This window comes from Electrophorus electricus, chromosome 10, assembly GCF_041902795.1.
Source record: "Electrophorus electricus isolate QZ-2024a chromosome 10, ASM4190279v1, whole genome shotgun sequence".
NCBI lineage: Eukaryota > Metazoa > Chordata > Actinopteri > Gymnotiformes > Gymnotidae > Electrophorus > Electrophorus electricus.
This window is the reverse complement of record NC_137506.1, coordinates 17,213,277-17,229,649: the sequence shown is the minus strand read 5'-3', so window position 1 is coordinate 17,229,649 and position 16,373 is coordinate 17,213,277. Positions and strand designations below refer to the sequence as shown.

The following is a 16,373-nucleotide window of genomic DNA, read 5'->3' as shown; positions in this document are numbered from 1 at the left end:
ATGTACAATTTCTCTGAGTGCATGTGTTGACATGGTGCTAATTATATTCTCAGGATGGAGACAACCCCGAGGCTTCTAACATACTGTGCATTTTAAATGACTGCGCGGGCTCTCGTATGTTATATTTAGGCCTTCCTGTAGTCAGACACAGGGATTAGGTGGGCTGTGTTCTGTTTAGGTTGTGAGCTTCATACAGTGTTCATTTATGCCTCAAAAAGTTCAAGTTCAAGTTCAAGAGGTTTTATTGTTATTTAAGCTATATACAAGTACACAACAAAAACAAGACAATGTTCCTCCAGGACCATGGTGCAACATAAAAACAACAGTGCAACAGACAACATGCAACACAAGTGCAAACAGTCCAAAACTCACTGCAGCATCAGCCTGTTTCTCTACCTTAGATCCATACTCTTCACCAAAGTTCCAAAATCCGTTGCTTTTCCAAATCTCTTCCCTTAACACCATTTTGTTTTCTTCAAACTGTTGTATACCTTGAAAAAATATATATTGAAAAGAAGTTATTTTCCTGAGCAGTCATGGATACAGCACAAAAATAAATATTGGCTGTGGGGATATACAAAAGGAATACCCCCCCCCCCCCAACCTCATATCTCATATTTAGATTTTGCGTAGCTTAGTCAGTAAGCTAATTCTGCAACGTCTGGTGTCCTTGTAGCTGTGCTTACACGTTCAGTGTAGGAATTCATGTCTCTGGTCCTTTCACCACTGAGTGTGAATAATGGCATTCTAGTGTCTCAGTCTACTAATCATTTACATTTATATTAACAGCATTTGGCAGATGCTCTTATCCAGAGCAGTTTAGCTACAGAAGTGATTTGTTGTCTGCTTGGAGGTCCTTTATCTGGTGGCACATATACTCTTGAATCCGAACACAGCATTGATATTTAATAAGTAAATAAGTACATACGTCACTTTAAGATCACCAACATATTATAGTGTTGTAATGTATTTCTGTTGTGGGTTGGTTCTGGTATCAGTTCCTATGAGAGAAAAAAAGTGCTCCTCCTTGCTATGAAAAGAGCCAGACCCCCTGCCGCAACCTTTTGGTTAGACACTGTGGCTGGGGTCACGGTGTGTGTGTGTGTGTGTGTGTGGGGGGGGTCCTTTTACACAGTTCAGATAACGTTTCTCCCCTGTCCCTTCCCATGACTGGAGTGAAAGAGTTTTGGGTTGCCCTTTCAGCATCCGTCGTCAGGGTCTTTAGAGTCCCTATTCACCAGTGTAAAGTCCAGATGTCAGGCCTGTTGTGTGGTTTGTTCCTGTTTATAAGTGCAGTATGGAGGTCAGCTTCTTGAAAGGGAATTTCAGCAGAGTCCTTTCTGAAGTAACTAAGAAGATTTTGCTTTCTGTTAGGGGTGGCTCAGCTTGATCTAAAATGACTTCAGTTGGAGTTAAAAGTGTGAGTAGGCCACCAAATTAGGTGGATAAATGTGATCGTTGATCTTTCCTCCAGTTAGGTGATATCCACAGTCATTTATCTTGTGCGACTGTGTAATCTTTCAGCCTTTAAAGAGATCACGCTAATTGAAAATGTCCGCATGTGAACACTCTGGGTTGGCCAGGCACAGAAGGAGACAGCATATCACTGTCCAGTTCCCTGTGTCATTACTTATTTAGCCATGTTTTCTGTTTCCTAACATGAAACAGCAAGAATCTTCAAAGTGCTACTTTTCATGCTCTTCTAAAAAAAAAAAAAAAAAGGCTTAATACAAGAAAATCGCTTTCAAGTAGAGAAATAAATAGATAAGCATAGCTCAACAGATTCCTAGTTTGAGACAGATTCCTGTCTTTACTGTAGGTTTCCATTTGTGAAAGGATCATATATGAGCTGCAGGTGATCGCTGTTTTGTGGTGGTGAGAACCTCCACCAAAAACCCAGGTCTTTGGTTGTAGTAGTTATGTGTAGTTTTAACAACGTTATTACTTACTCCCTGCTGCTAGACATTGCCTCATAAAGAAAATAATAATCGTACAAAGCGGTTCGCTCCCTGAGAGGCCGTCTCGCCAGAGCTGCATTTAAATGGATCTGTAATTGGGGCTGTCCCACTTTAAGCCCTCTGACCGTTACAAACAGCCCTCCTGGGACACCCAGCCTAGAAACACTTGTCGGAGACACTTGGTGAATGGGAGGGCTGCTGACTTTTTCAGATCTCCTATGCACAAAAGTGGACAACACTTAGAGCAGAATGGCTCGTGATTCTGGGAAATCATAGAAAGTATCTAATAAAGCATGTCCGTGTTTACTCTGAAACACGGGGAATTAAAACAAGCGTCACGTTGCGTTAAGGTGCAAATGTGATTTATTTGTTTATTTGTTGATGAGGAGCTCTGCTTTGGTGTCTTTTAGAGGAAGAAAAGTCCCACCATTCCGTGTAGCATTCTTCTTTTTCCGTTTCGTATGTTTTTTTGGTCTTTGCCTGTCAGTGTGATTACCATGCACTCAAGAAGGATTCCTGACTCTTGGAGAGAATGACAGAAGTGCACTGTTGGGGTAACGTTACGATAGCCTTGTTTAGGTCTGGAAGACTGGACATGATCCAGCTCGTTAGTGCCAGTAGCTGGCTATTGGCAGTTTACCTCCAGAGTAACCTTTAAGTGGTGTCTAATCGCAGTCTTACATTCCTGTCCCTTGCCAGTCTTCTGTGTGGTTTAAAGCCAGGATCAGACACTCTACGCCTGGCCTGGACATCTGCTTGTACTGCAACATTACTGGCGAGAGATTACTCTAGCAGGCACGGTGTATGAACATCGACGCAGAGCCTGAGGTTGATTGGAAACCACACAGCCAACACTGTTGCAGCATTGCAAAGTTTGAGGGACTTTGCAGCTTAAATGGAAAGTTCTGAATGCTTGCAGTTTAATGCCAGGGTGGGTTTAGTGGTCATAGCTTTCCTTATGACTTCATTCGGATTAAATTCACAGAAATTGCTCCTGGCTCTCCCGAAGGCTGGCAGTTCTTTGTAAGCTTGTGTTAGCCCCTTTGAAAAATGAGACATCTTTTTCTAGTCCACTATGAAGCCTGGTTTTAACAGGTTGAGATCAGCATCACCATTTGAACAGCAACTTAAATGAAATTAGTATGTTTAGCATTGTAATTTTAATTGTTATTTAGGCGATTTTTCATTCTACAGATATGTACAATCAAGTTACAGACGTCTTCTTTGTTAATGGCGCATTTCCTCATGATGAAAAGAAAAGGAATGTCGTGTGTTTATTGTCCAAAAGCTGGCCTATCTGGAGTTTCAGCATACCAGGATAACCAAGACAGTTTTACGAGGCTTCATTGTTACTTTGTGAATTAAGCCAGGAGGTTTACAGAGTTTAACTACAGTCTGTGCTGGTCAGAAACTGGTTAGGCCTGTCACATAGTCTGTGGGTAGGATCTGCTGAAGGGAAAAAAAATCAATCTTCACATGCTTACTCGGGGCTGTACTGCAGGAATGGCTACCAGGTTGGATGAATTAGTCAGTAATATGAAACTAGGGTGATTTCTCTCTCTCCCCCTTTCTATATCTCTTTCTCTTTTGCTTTCTCATTATCTACTCTCCCTCCTTCCCGATACCGTAACCACACTTTGTGTTTATCTTGTGGAAAGCATGAACTCTGCAGGGAAAATGGGGTCAGAGGGGAGGGTTTGCCAGTATTGGCTCTGTGGGTGTGGAACGCCATGGCAACCAGCTATTATCAGCTGTGTGATTGATTCCGAAGAATGGAAAGTGGGCCCTCACTGTGGGGTAAGATGGAACTGTAGGAGAAGGTAGACTCTGGGTCTTTTCTCCACGCACTACAGATGGGATTCAGACCAGTTTAACAGCGTGGCTTTGGATTTAAGCGGTTTAAGGCCAGGTAGGGTTGTTGTTTTTTGGGTTTTTTTTTTGACAGCCCTCAGTCCTTGTGTTAATTTGGAACGTGTCACTCCGCATCTTCATTTAAAGATCTCAAAGCAGGTTATAAGCGCTGTTCCTGCTGCACTCGGACTGCCAGCCGCAAGGGCAGCTTTCAGCTCCACTGTGCCAAACAGCCTGAGTCAGAAGAGGCTGGCTCAGCACAAATGCCTCAAGTCAGAAGAGTCCTTGACTTCTAGAAGTATACATTTCCACTGTGACCTGCACAATGGGAACATTATACTATCATAGCTATTTTGATGCCTTGCCCAATGGCTTGTGCATCAGACCTGTTCATTTGAGATACCAAAACTGAAAGGATAAAATGAAGGTACATATTTTAGACACAGCTGCCTCAGCTAGAAAATATTTATATCTGGAATGCCATGTGCTAAGTTGTTTTATGTTGTAGTAATCTAATATTGCCTAATACTGTGTTTTTTCACATTTAATTGCCGAATATACTTACAGCACTTGTTAAAGAGTAAACCCTTGAGTTTGTATGAAAATAGTGAACTAGTAAAGCAGGAAAATGTCTTGTCTTTGGCCAATATTTAGCTTGTTCTAATGTGAAAATCCATGAATTTGTCTTTTTTTTAATGTCGCTGTCTCTTCTAGACCTTGAATAAGTGCAAGCTTGCGATATGGATCCTCCAGACTAAGATTCTGAGAAAGCAGAATTCTGTGCCCTGTCCCACTCTGCTGTGGTTTGAGGCAGAGTTTGTCCTTTCTCTCAATCCCCTATGCTCCCCTGCCCTTTAGAAAGCCACTCCAGACTTGGGAGAAATGGGGCTGGTTGCCCCCTGCCGCTGTCTGGAGGTGGGGGGGGAGAGGTTGTGTGTTGCGGGTTAGCTGCTCTGGCCATCTGTCCGACAGTATTGTTGGAGCACAAAGGGGAAGCAGCCATTCAAAGACCACCAGCCTGTAGTATCTCTCTCTCTCTTTCTCTCTCTCTCTCTGCCATCTTCCGCTGTCTTTTCCTTCCCGGGTTCTCACCTCCCGATATCTCTTAAAACGAGCCCTCTGCCGAGCCTTCAATTTGAGATGCTTTTAGTTTCAAAGCTTTTGAAGCGGCGGAGTCCCGTTATCACAAACCGGGTCCGAGGCCCGGTGAGTTCTGTGGTCCCGCATGATGATAAGCATGACCCACCCGAACCTTCGGACTCCTTTTTGTCCTTCGCCCTCTCCATGATCGTACAGAGGCTTTGGGAGAGTGCTGCTCCACTTTTCCGGGCCACTAGCTTCCATTTTCTTCATTTGTCAAGCCGAGCTTTATCACAGCCAGTTATGTAAGCGTACTGCCGTTCCCTGAAGCCACACGCGACCTCAGTAATGAGGCAAAAACACTTTTCAGGTGGTTTGTAATGCTCCGATGGAGGTTGCTCTGGCCAGCATTTCTGTGGGGAGATTTATGGAAAAGTACATGTGAAAATCAGCCCGTTTTGCTCTGATAGCACTGGCAGGCTTTAATGAAATGTTTTAGCCTCATTGGGCAGTGTTATTAATTTCATGCCCATGTGGGTTCTTTTCAAGCATACCAAATGTTCATTTTGCCCTGCAAAATTAAAATAAATACTCAGTTGAGTCAGCAACAGATTATTCTCAGATTTAGAACAGCGGTGTCTCATACTTGTCCCACAGGTGTAGCAGTTTAAATACAAAACAATGGTGCCTTTATGGTAGAGAGGTCTTAATACGTACATAACAGCAATGCACCTTGCTCAGTCACTGGAAAATGCTTCTGGAAGAGAGTGTTTTACGCGGAGGTTCATCGTGAGCTACATACCGCGCATGCACTGGGCCTTTTCAGGAACTTCAGGAACTTGCTCAAAGAAAAATCGAGAACCCTTTTAATGATCATCCATTTTCCTGACTGACCTGAAATCCAACAAGAATACTCGGTTGCTTGCACAGGGCATACGTGCTCCTTCCTGTGAGGTTGCCTTTAAAACGAAACGTTAGAAACCTTACACTCCTCCTCAAGTCATGCTTTTAAAATCTGTCTTTCAAGACGAGTTTGTCTTACACCTCCCAAGCCTGGGAACAACGTTTTGCCTCTAAGCGATGTAGTCTCGCTCAGGGCAGTAGGGTCTAAGTGCCCTGGCCGGGAGCACGATGGGGCGCTAGCGGTAGCTGGGCTCCTGCTACTGGGAGATCCTTCAGTCTGCAGTCCTCTAGCCAACCACAAGTACGCAGTCAGCCCTACTATTATAAGAAAGGCGACCCTGTGGTTGGTGCTTTTAACCGACCCACCGCTACTTCAGGACACAGAGGATGAGGGCATGCGAATACTGCTCACTCGACGTTATATAAGCCATGTAACGTACACCGTGTTCTGTCTTGATGCTACATGACGTCAGCAGGCGTAAGTCGTTTTGACCTGGGCACTATGTCACAGTCAAACAGTTACTTAGCAAAATTGCCACACGGACGCTAAAATAACGAGGTCTGGCCTTGTGTCCCTCTGGTCTGTTAGGTTTCCATTATAACACTGCTCTGAGCAGGCTAACTGGGCTCTGTTTCAAATATATCAAGGTGAAAATGAGCACTGCTGTAGTCTAAATTTTGAAAATATCACACAGTAGCTGATTAACTTAGATGAGGAGAGCAAAATGTTTTCAGATACAATAAATTCAATCTCAAAGTGTCTACAATTCCTCTTCTTCTTCTTTCATTCCATCATATCCATCCTGAAATAATTTGAATAGTCTACGATGTGTTGAGGTAGTTATGTGAAAATGATCGATTCATCGAGTGTTGCTGTTATAATGAGGTATGAAACGATGTCCTGCACTGAAACACCTGAGGAATCTGCCCGTCAGTCTTGTAATTCATTCTGTCTTTGCGGACATTGCTGCGCTGAAATGAATACGTCCGTGTCCACAGATAAATGCATGGTGCAAATGAAGGAAGTGGCTGAGATCGAGACTGATGAATACTGACAGGTGTGGGAAGTCAATGCATACCTGATCTTACTTGGTCTTGGTTTTAATGGACCAAGCCATCTGTTATATTTAATATAGCATCTCTGGTGCACTGGAAAGAAATTTGAAAGAGCTGCTTCAGTTTGATGGATCTGATGCTCTTCTCCCCACCAAAGATCAAAGCTCATTCCATAGCTTCTAGAATTCGTCGTAGTGCGGGGATGACTCCAAAGAATGGTAATAATTTATTTAGGAGGCTGGAAGAGTTTTCATGTTAACAACGGTACTTCTGAAACCCCATAAAAATCCACAAGATACCCTGGAAGAGGTAACTTGGAAGTTAAATGTGTATTAGGTAATGATGAGGGTTTTAGAATGAGGACTACTTACTAATTTCTGCATTTCCCAGCTCCTTATTCAGTGTGCTGCTGTGTGTGTGTGTGTGTGTGTGTGTGTGTGTGTGTGTGCGCGCGCGCATGTGCATGCGTGCGGACTCATGCACACAAGAGTGCACGCAGCACGCATGCATGCAAGCCTGCGCGCGCTCTTGTGTGCATGAGTGCGGGTGCATTTGGCAGAAGCTGGTGGTGTATGAACTAAAGAACAGACAAACCCTTTAGTCAAACACCGGGGCTTGTTGCTAGGATGCGTTCTTATCAATACGCCGGAATGTTGGCGCTCTTCCTTGCGCGCTCCTCCGCCCTGCGCTCTGCCACTGTTTTATTCATGGCTTTACTTCTGAATCAACTTCACTCTGGCCTGCAGCAAGCCAGGAAACCCCAAATATCCCCCACTGTTGACTCCCAATGTTTGGGAAACATGTCTCACATACCAAACAGATTGCCTAAAGTTATACATTATTTTTATGTCTACATTTAGTCTGATTGTTCTTTCCTGCTTTCTAACTCTTAATTTTTTTTTTATAAATATGTAATATTAGAGATGAACATTCAAATGGACCATGCATTCAAAAACAGTTGCATTTTTGCAGTACTACTATGTTAGCATGCTATTTTTATTGTAATTCAAAAAAAAATATTGTTGGGTGCTTGCCGTAATTGTGTGTTTTGATTTTCTTTCATCCTGCATTAAGCACGAAGGATTCTGCAACGTGAGTCAGACGTGTTTGATCTGCACTTTGGTCACACCAGGACTGTTTTCGTAGGGTGTGTGCTATTGAAGTGTCTAACCCGGTTCAACTCCACACTCCTGGAGCCGAACGCGTGAGTGGGATCGCAGTCAGGAGCAGCAAAAACGTTGTGTGTAAATCAGTCCTTAGGAAAAAAAGTGGCTTTGCCAGTCCGGTTCTGTTTCAGACCTTCAATTATTGCTAAGCAGTGCTTAACTGGAGAGGGTGATGGATTTGGAAATGCAACACTGAGGTTCCTGTTTTTTCCACCTCGTTCAGGGGAAGTGAGGCATCAGCGAATGGTCCGCCCGGGCCCGCCGCCGCCGTGGAGGCCTGGCTTTCTTCTGCCTACGACTCGACCCTTATAGCCCTGTAGCTCCTCAAGATAAAGTCTGTTGATAGGAAGCCTGTGGAGAAGCCACTGATAACTGCAGCTCCTTCATGCTCCCCAGAGCCGCTTTGAGATGTCTGTCGGCGGTGGGGCCGAAACCTGCAGCCCCTGCGGGTAGACCCCGTTTCACCGTGGGTCCGAAACCACAAACAAGCAACACCAGGCAGTTTACTCCTTAAAAAGGCAAATACACAGGAGAAAGTAACAGAAAGGGAGGAAAGGAGAGAGAGAATCACAGTGATTACAGCATGAAAAAAGGCAGATTTGAAGCCAGTTAGAGTTGGGCGTAAACTGACCTGAGGACAGTGAAACTCATTAGTCAGACAGCGTTGTTCAGAGAGTTGCATTGGGGTCCAGGAGCTTGTAGACAGAGCGCTTCTATAGAGTGAATGTGTTCTTCCATTAAGAAATAGCTCGTCATATTTTGGTTATATCGGTAGCAGATCTAGACACATTTTACCATATCGTGCTTACCTGAAGTTTCTATTCTGTGCTGTTGTTCATGGGTCATGTTTTATCAGTTTTCCTTAGTTCAGTATAAGCTTCTGAACTGAAGACTCATTTTCACTCTAAGGTCCCTGTTTATGGAATTCAACACTTTAGTCTCCAGTGGCACTACAGGAAAGCATTTATGATAGTGTCTTAGCTATTTTAACACTAGCACTTTCAGTGTGTTTGCCATGTGTTTCAAACTTATTATTTTTTGTGGAGATTATTCACAGAGAAGATTCAGTTACTACCTTCTAAGAACAGCTGCTGGTTTTGACATATATTAATGTTTCTCTGTAAGCTTCTTGTAAGACCCCTGTGTGTTCATGACCTGAATTCCTGTTCACTGGACATCAGGTCTACTGCTGCTCTCACAGAATCAGTTCTGATGCTTAATATAAAACAAAACCTGTTTATAGCTTTTTTTTTTTTTTTTTTTTTTTTTTTTTTTTGCAAAGTTAGATCAAATCATTAAGCATATATGAGTTTGTGCACAGGTTTTGCCCTAGGAATGGGTATGATGTGTTATACACAAAAATTTACTTGCTTTTCTCTTGAGGGCCATGCCAGGCTACTTTTAAAATTATTTATTTTACATTATTTATTTAATACATTACTAATTATTAATGAATGAAATATATTATTTTACATTTACACAAAACTGATGATTTACAAACAGTTGAGATTGTCTACTACACTACTGTAACCTTTCAATTTTGATATACTTCATGCGATCAATAGATGTTCTGAGCCATCAGAGGCTTGTTGCCGAGGCAGGTGGTGTGGTTGCTAAGGCAGGGGACACAGTTGTGGTGGGGCCGACGTGAGTATGGCTGACTCACACCCTCTCCCATCTCTCTCTCGTTCTTTCGTTTATACCTCACTGCCTCCCGGTGCTAACGGAGATTAATAGTGACAGCAACATCTCTGCATGAGGCTGCATGCGAAAGGACACACAGTACACACCTCTGGCTTCCCCCTCCCTCTCCCTCCTTCTCTCTCTCTCTCTCTCTCTCTCTCTCTCTCTCTCTCTCTCTCTCTGCTGAGGACAGAGGGCAAGCATTTGCTGACATTCAGACGCTCCCACGGGCCGTGTAATATAAGCAGACACTCTATCACCCTAACATGGCCTTTGCCGCAGAACATGCGTTGCACCCGCTTCCACACCAAAACGCGCCATGTGGCGACAGGACAAACCAGCAAATCCGCCCTCCCGTCCGCGGAGATTAACACCGGCGCAGTGGAGTGTGCTCGGGGGACTTCTAACGGCCGCGGCAAGACAAGAAGACCGAGTGGCAAATGGTGAAAAAAGAATAATGAGGGTTATACAAGCGTGATAATCCCTCGCGCGTTTTACTGTACGTGGTGTGCGCTGGTCTTTGCGTTCAGTTTGTTGCGTGGCAACGTGGCCGCGTGCCCGACGCCAGCCTTTTAATTACATAGTCTTCATTTCCTTTCCCCCACGCACAAAACGGAGCGTGCGTGAGAGTGTGACAGCCCGGTCCCAGACACCGGGAGGCCCTGCGCGTGACTGAGATGACAGCCTTTGACAGCAGCTTCCAGTCTGCGCGCTGCGGCCGTTACTGCAGCGAGCGCGGTCCCGGTAGCACGCGGCCTGTCGGCGAAGCCCCGCGGGGGACGTGAGAGGCGTGGCGGAGTCGTCACGCGGCCAACGATCGAAGGCAGCGCGCGCGTCTTCGAGTCGCCTCGAGCCGTCGCCCCGTCTGCTGGGCCCGTGCAATACGAGTCATCTCCCTCGCCCTGGGCGTCATGCTACTCTCTCCGGCTGGGACAGAGTCACTTTACAGGACGCAGACAGCATGACACCTCCGACTGTAACGAGCACAGAGGCTGATAAAGAGTCAGTGGCGGGGACTTGCTGTGACTTGGTTCCTTCAGCGGATATCGATCTGAACTTATTCTGTTGCGGAGTTAACTGAGCGGTTCACTTCGACCTGGCCTGATAATGTTTCATCAAAAAAAAAAAGTTACCGGAGATCTGGTGGATGTGAAACAGCTTCTTTTCCTCGGCTGTTATTGTTGGGAAAGGATTCCAACACGGGGCCACCGCGCACCAGAGACTCTGAATACCTACGCAGTCAGATGACAACAAACTTTGATCTGTGTTTGATAAACGGTCTTATTTTTGGAAATCTCGTTTTATGTCATTAACTCAAAATGACCCATTCTGTGTGTAAGTTGACCGAGCTGTGAAATTAGAGCTGGAGGCAAATGCCTGTCGTGCATGCAGGTGATATGTCCATCTCAGACCGCTCAACGGGGTTGGTGAGGATGCATCGAGATAATAAATAAATGAATGAATGAAGCTATGCATGTTCACAAAGTTGAAAAATGTCAGCTATATCTGGCATCAGACAACGTCAGATAGCATCGGGTCCGTGCCGTGTCTGCTGATGAGAACAGGCAGCCTGGCATCTACACACATATCCAGAACAGCAAGTCAGGTCCTAAATTCTGAACTCAAATCATCTTGCCACAAAACGGTCGCAGTCGCCGACGTACGTTCAGTGAGTCCAAAGCGACGTCGGAGCATAGTCGTCATCTGTTTGCGCAGCATACTTGCAATGTGTACTTCTGAAGTTTCATTTCATGTCACCAACGACCTTCCTGTTTGGGTTATTCTCCCCTCTGGGATTCACACTGCACATTCTTGTCTTCTTATATGCAACATTCTTACTTTTACACAAATTCCTTGACTGTGAGGTGTCAATAAAGTGAGCCCGTGCGAAGCCGGTATTGATCCGGTACGTCGGTGCGTGCTCCCGACCGTGAACCCAGAGAGGGGTGTGTGTCTGTCTCATTGTGCTGCGCTTAACATCAGAGAGCAGATCACAGGGCCCCGCAACAATGCAGCACTGTTTGGCCAGACCCACTCCCACATCTTGGAGTAATTTAAAATGGATCCTGGGCCTCTATCATAGCAAACCTTATTTCCCCGTGCTGCTCCGAGAGAAATGGATGGCGGGGGGGGGGGGGGCGTTTGTTTTGTTGGAATATAGCCTTACATATGATCTCAGCGGTGGGGTCGGCTAAGTTCGGTTTTATTGGTTCCATAACCATGCTTGCGTGCGTAGTTGTGTGAAATGACAGCACCTTGCTTTATTTAAATAACTGCTCTGCATCCTTGTTCACATTCATATTCATCTGCGTTGTGTTTTGAGGGTTGCGGCAGCAACGGGTGACTTATGAAGTGACAAACACTGCGCTTGGCGGTCAAAGTCCTCTGGCGGTAATGCTTTCCTGCTTGACGGTCTTTCGGCTCAGGGTGGTGTTTACGCAGCCTAGACGGAATCCTAGCTCAGACCCGACTGAGGGCCGTCAGAACGAACGCAAACACAGGGCGGCTGCAAGTGGGTCAGCGCTCTGATACAGTGAGATGAGACAGAGAGAGAGACATCCGCCACAGTCATGCTTCACCCCCTCACAAGTCTCTCTAATTAAGTCACGCCCACTCAGAGACGAGAACAGCAGCGCTTGCACGAATGTTGTAACGCTGGGGCCATGTTTCTCTCTCTTCTCTTTAGACTGGCTGTGTTTTCTCGGCTTTGCAACTGCGAAATCGCAACAGTTAGCGCGATTCGGTTTTGTATAAAAAGGTACAGCCCAGTTAAGGTTACGTACAAGGGTAGGCTTTCCTTCAGGGTGGATGCTCTCCACCACACTTGCCTTCTCCTCTGGGCGGAGCACCCCTGCAGAGACTGCCGCGCTCTTTAGATTTTCTTCCGCATTAATTCTTATGAACTGCGGCTAGGCTCGGTCTGGGGTATGCGGCGTGCATGTGCCGTTGAAGGGCGGACTGGCGGAGGAGGCTGGTTGAGGATGAGGATGGAGCTAATTGAGCAGAGCGTAGCAATGCTGCAGAGTCTCAGTGGGGGTGGGGGAGGGGGAGGGGGAGGCTGAGCACTGCAGCCAAGCCCAGAGTACTAATCACAGCGGTCCCCAGTCTCGGCTCACGACACCTGTGTCAGATGCTCTCTGTATACAGTGTGTGTGTTTACAGATATTCGGCGCATAAAGAAAGTGGTTCTTTTCATAATTCTCTCAGTTTCCCGTTCATAACACCGGAAACGTCGCCTGTTCTCTGCAGCCGACACTCCACCGCTGTGGTAAGAGTACGAGTACATCTGGGTGGATTCCTCACTCGTTTCTGTAGGTTACCCGACACTCCACACAGTGAAGGGTAAAAAACACACACGCAGAGAGAGAGAGAGAGAAGGCTGCACGTTTGTACTGCACTGCAGTCCTACCGAGATGAAAGAGCACTCCAGTGATAAATGCAGGAGGAGGGGTGGGGGGCGTTCCACTCCGCAACCCCCCCCCCCCCCCCCCCAGTAAGTCAGTACACCCGGGCAGTGGGCTGCAGATGAGCTGCGGAAGGCCGACGCGCCTCCCTAATCGGCTTGGGGAGTGTGCTGAGGGTCAGGTGACCGCATGGACCGGGCTTAGATCAAAGGGTCACGAAGGAAGGCAAAGAGGATTAAGCGCCTTCCGTTCCGAGGCAGTGCGGTCTCGCCCCACAAACGGCCGTGCGTCTCGAGTAGCTGCTGAACGCATCTGTTTGTGCTTTTTGAATAGTGATAGTGTAACAAGTGAAACAGAGAAAGTGGGTTAGTGAAAGCGGAGATGTGAAATGGATCGTTTTCCGTAACGATGGAATTCCTGGCGCGCGAGGTGCATGCGCGACGCGTCACTGACACCTGGTGGCGGCTACGGGTCGGGATAATCAATTCGGCCTGCCAGGAGGCCGTATGAAATGGTGCCAAAAAGCGTTTGCTCTGGTTTCGCCTGCGGGGAGTAAAGGGCGTATGGCACGCCGCGTTACATCGGTCCTGAAGTCAAAAGGGCACCGAAGTCGAATCCCCGAGTCCCGTTTCAAAGAGCGACCTTTTAACCGCCCCTTACCCTGAGCTCCACGACGGGTTCGTTCCGCTCTCAGGGAAAGATGGGGAGTGCAGGAACAGGTGGAGATGTGTGGGATTCACTTTGAGAGGACAAGAGGTTACTGAAGTTAATGAGGCGTGGAGATGGAGAATGAGAGAGAGAAACGGCGGGTGGGGATAGCAATGCAGCAGAATGAGTTTGACCGTGAGGACTTGTGCTGCTGTCACTCGCCTTCCACTGTGCTTTTGTATCTTAAATAGCCGTTCAGCAACTGTTTTTATAGCAACTTACCTTTATACTACGCGTTCAATCTTTTGATATACATTTTAAATAACTCATATTTTGGTGCTTCACATGAACTCTACTGGTTTATATCTTCCTTTAATCACATTCCCCTTGTGGTTTCGTCTTATTGTGATTGATTTGGCAATCATAAGTTTTTATTTACCCCAGTTTATTTAAAAAAACAAAACCCAAACAAACAGACGAAACGCTCCGGTCTCGGCGTCGGAGGCTACTCTGTGAGTATACAGGTTGCCGTAGTGCAGTGTGAAGGTATGAAGCTGTGCTAACAGGCGTTCCCAGGGTCGGCCCACAGAGTGAGGTCAGGACACCTACGCAGAGAATGCAGCCCAGCAGAAGGCTGGCAATGGCCCCGCCCCCTCCCCATCACAGCCCTTTGCATTAAAGGACAGCCTTGCTATTTTTTGACCGACACCTTATTAAAATTGTGTCCTGTCATTTATAGCCTTAGTATCAAGCATTCTGACACCTTCAGTTAAAGTGTTTTCCTTTAAGAGAAAACCTTTAAGCCTCTGTAGACCTCGATAAATCACTTTTTAGAATTAAGGAAAACTCACAACATGGTAATTGGAAACCACGATGTTAATATGAGATAGACTGAAACGAACCTGTCCTTTCAGGCATGGCTATAAACCTCACACACCTAAAAGTGCAAGTTTTCATTTGCGCTGTCCAGTTAAGACATCTGTGACTGTTCCACAAAGCCAGAAAGCCTTTTTTTGGTAGTAATAATGAAAGCTTTTGATGTTAAAGGTGACACAGCTTTCTCTGGGTCAAATGCCTCGTTTGTGTAACCGTTTCTTCCATGGTCTGAATTTGGGGTTTCACTGCATATTTCCCCCTCCTTAATCCTTCTTTTGCTTTCACAGATGTCTTTCATTTGACACTATGCAGGTGCAGTGCATTATGGGATGTGGTATTAGGTATCAATGCAAAACAGAAATCAGTGCAATTTTAGGATTACTGAGATACGTGAACCGCCAAAAAGCTTTGGAGGAATTCACACAATAAAAGTGTTTCTAAACCGCAGGTATTGCTTTTGGACCGAGATGATAATCTTCTGAACATGTTCCTTTAGTGAAGGTGGTGATTTAGAGAGTGCACAGTGCTATCGTAGCTTTTTGTTTCCACAGAGTTGTGCTCCTCGGGCCTTTGCTCACAGGAGGAACAGGTTTTAGTAGGACTTATGTTGTGCAACAGCGGAACTTTCCGGACTCTTCTGCAGTTGGATTTAATTTCCTGTGTCTGGCTTCTCCACAGACTCATCGAACTACATCCGTCAACTTGAGACAAAGGTCCGGATTTTAGAGGATGGCAACAAGCAGGTAATATTTCACACCCACACCCACGCACACACACGCTCACACACAAACACACACACACACACACACACACACACACACACACACACACACAGTCCATAGACTTCTTTAAAGAACCTGAAGGAAACCTTATATGCAGCATCCTTATAGGGTGCTTATATGCTATGATTTGTGCCATTCTGACATCTCTCAGAGCACTTAACACTGTGGCCCGCATGTCTTTCTAATAAATGTCCCCCACTTGTCTTCGCAGCACACTGGAGAACATTCTAGAAAGGTTCTAGTGGGGCGAGTTCTGTGCATCTGATGTAACACATATCACGGCCTTAACACTTCCGGTACTGTCCCGGTACCCTCACAGCGCACCAGAGAATGCAGTTATATAGTCCAGACCTCAGTCATGTATGGGGTAACAAAGTGGGTGGTGAACCTGTTCCTTCAAACCATTTTTTAACGTGTCTTTCAATGTGACAAAGGTCTGTTTCATCCCAGAAGAAAGGAGGCTGAATCATATTATACCTCCTTCATTTCGGCACAAAGAGGAGAAGACCAGCAGGGCGCTGGAGCAGCTGAGTCACGTCTCCTCGAAGGCGCGCTGCAGGAAACAGGCCGGCCACTCTCCTAGATGCGGACAGCCGGGCGTGGTTATGGGTAGAAGAGCAGCAGCCAGTGATGACAGGAAGCTAGGGGTGGGCAGAGGGGGAGCTCAGGTGGAGTTGTGGCAGTTTTCCCGTCCTGAAACATCCGGCACGTGCGGGACTGCACGGAGCGAGACACTGTGGCGTCTGGTCAGGGCGCGGTACGAGAAGCACCGTCGGGGGGGGGGGTGCGGGCCTGGGTGCGCGGAATGTTCCGAAACAGATGAGATGTGCGCTGAGTCCTTTGGACAGGTGCAGCCGCAGGACGTATTTACGAGGCATGACGGCTGTGCTCCTCTGGGACGGAGCGCATCCTCGCTTGTACTTTTGACTCTTGACCTCTTTGACCCTTTGTGGGCCATTTCTTTAC

At 46.3% G+C, this 16,373-nt stretch overlaps 1 protein-coding gene across 7 annotated transcripts in view; it reads left to right on the top strand.

The window, feature by feature from the left end:
* ccdc85ca (coiled-coil domain containing 85C, a) overlaps nucleotides 1–16,373 on the top strand; it is a 31,613-nt gene that overhangs the window by 5,361 nt on the left and 9,879 nt on the right. For all 7 annotated transcript variants that reach the window (XM_081721454.1, XM_081721451.1, XM_081721455.1 and 4 more), the window contains one exon: nucleotides 15,304–15,368. In XM_081721454.1, coding sequence (XP_081577580.1) covers nucleotides 15,304–15,368 — 65 coding nt within the window. The remainder of the gene's footprint in view (nucleotides 1–15,303; nucleotides 15,369–16,373) is intronic.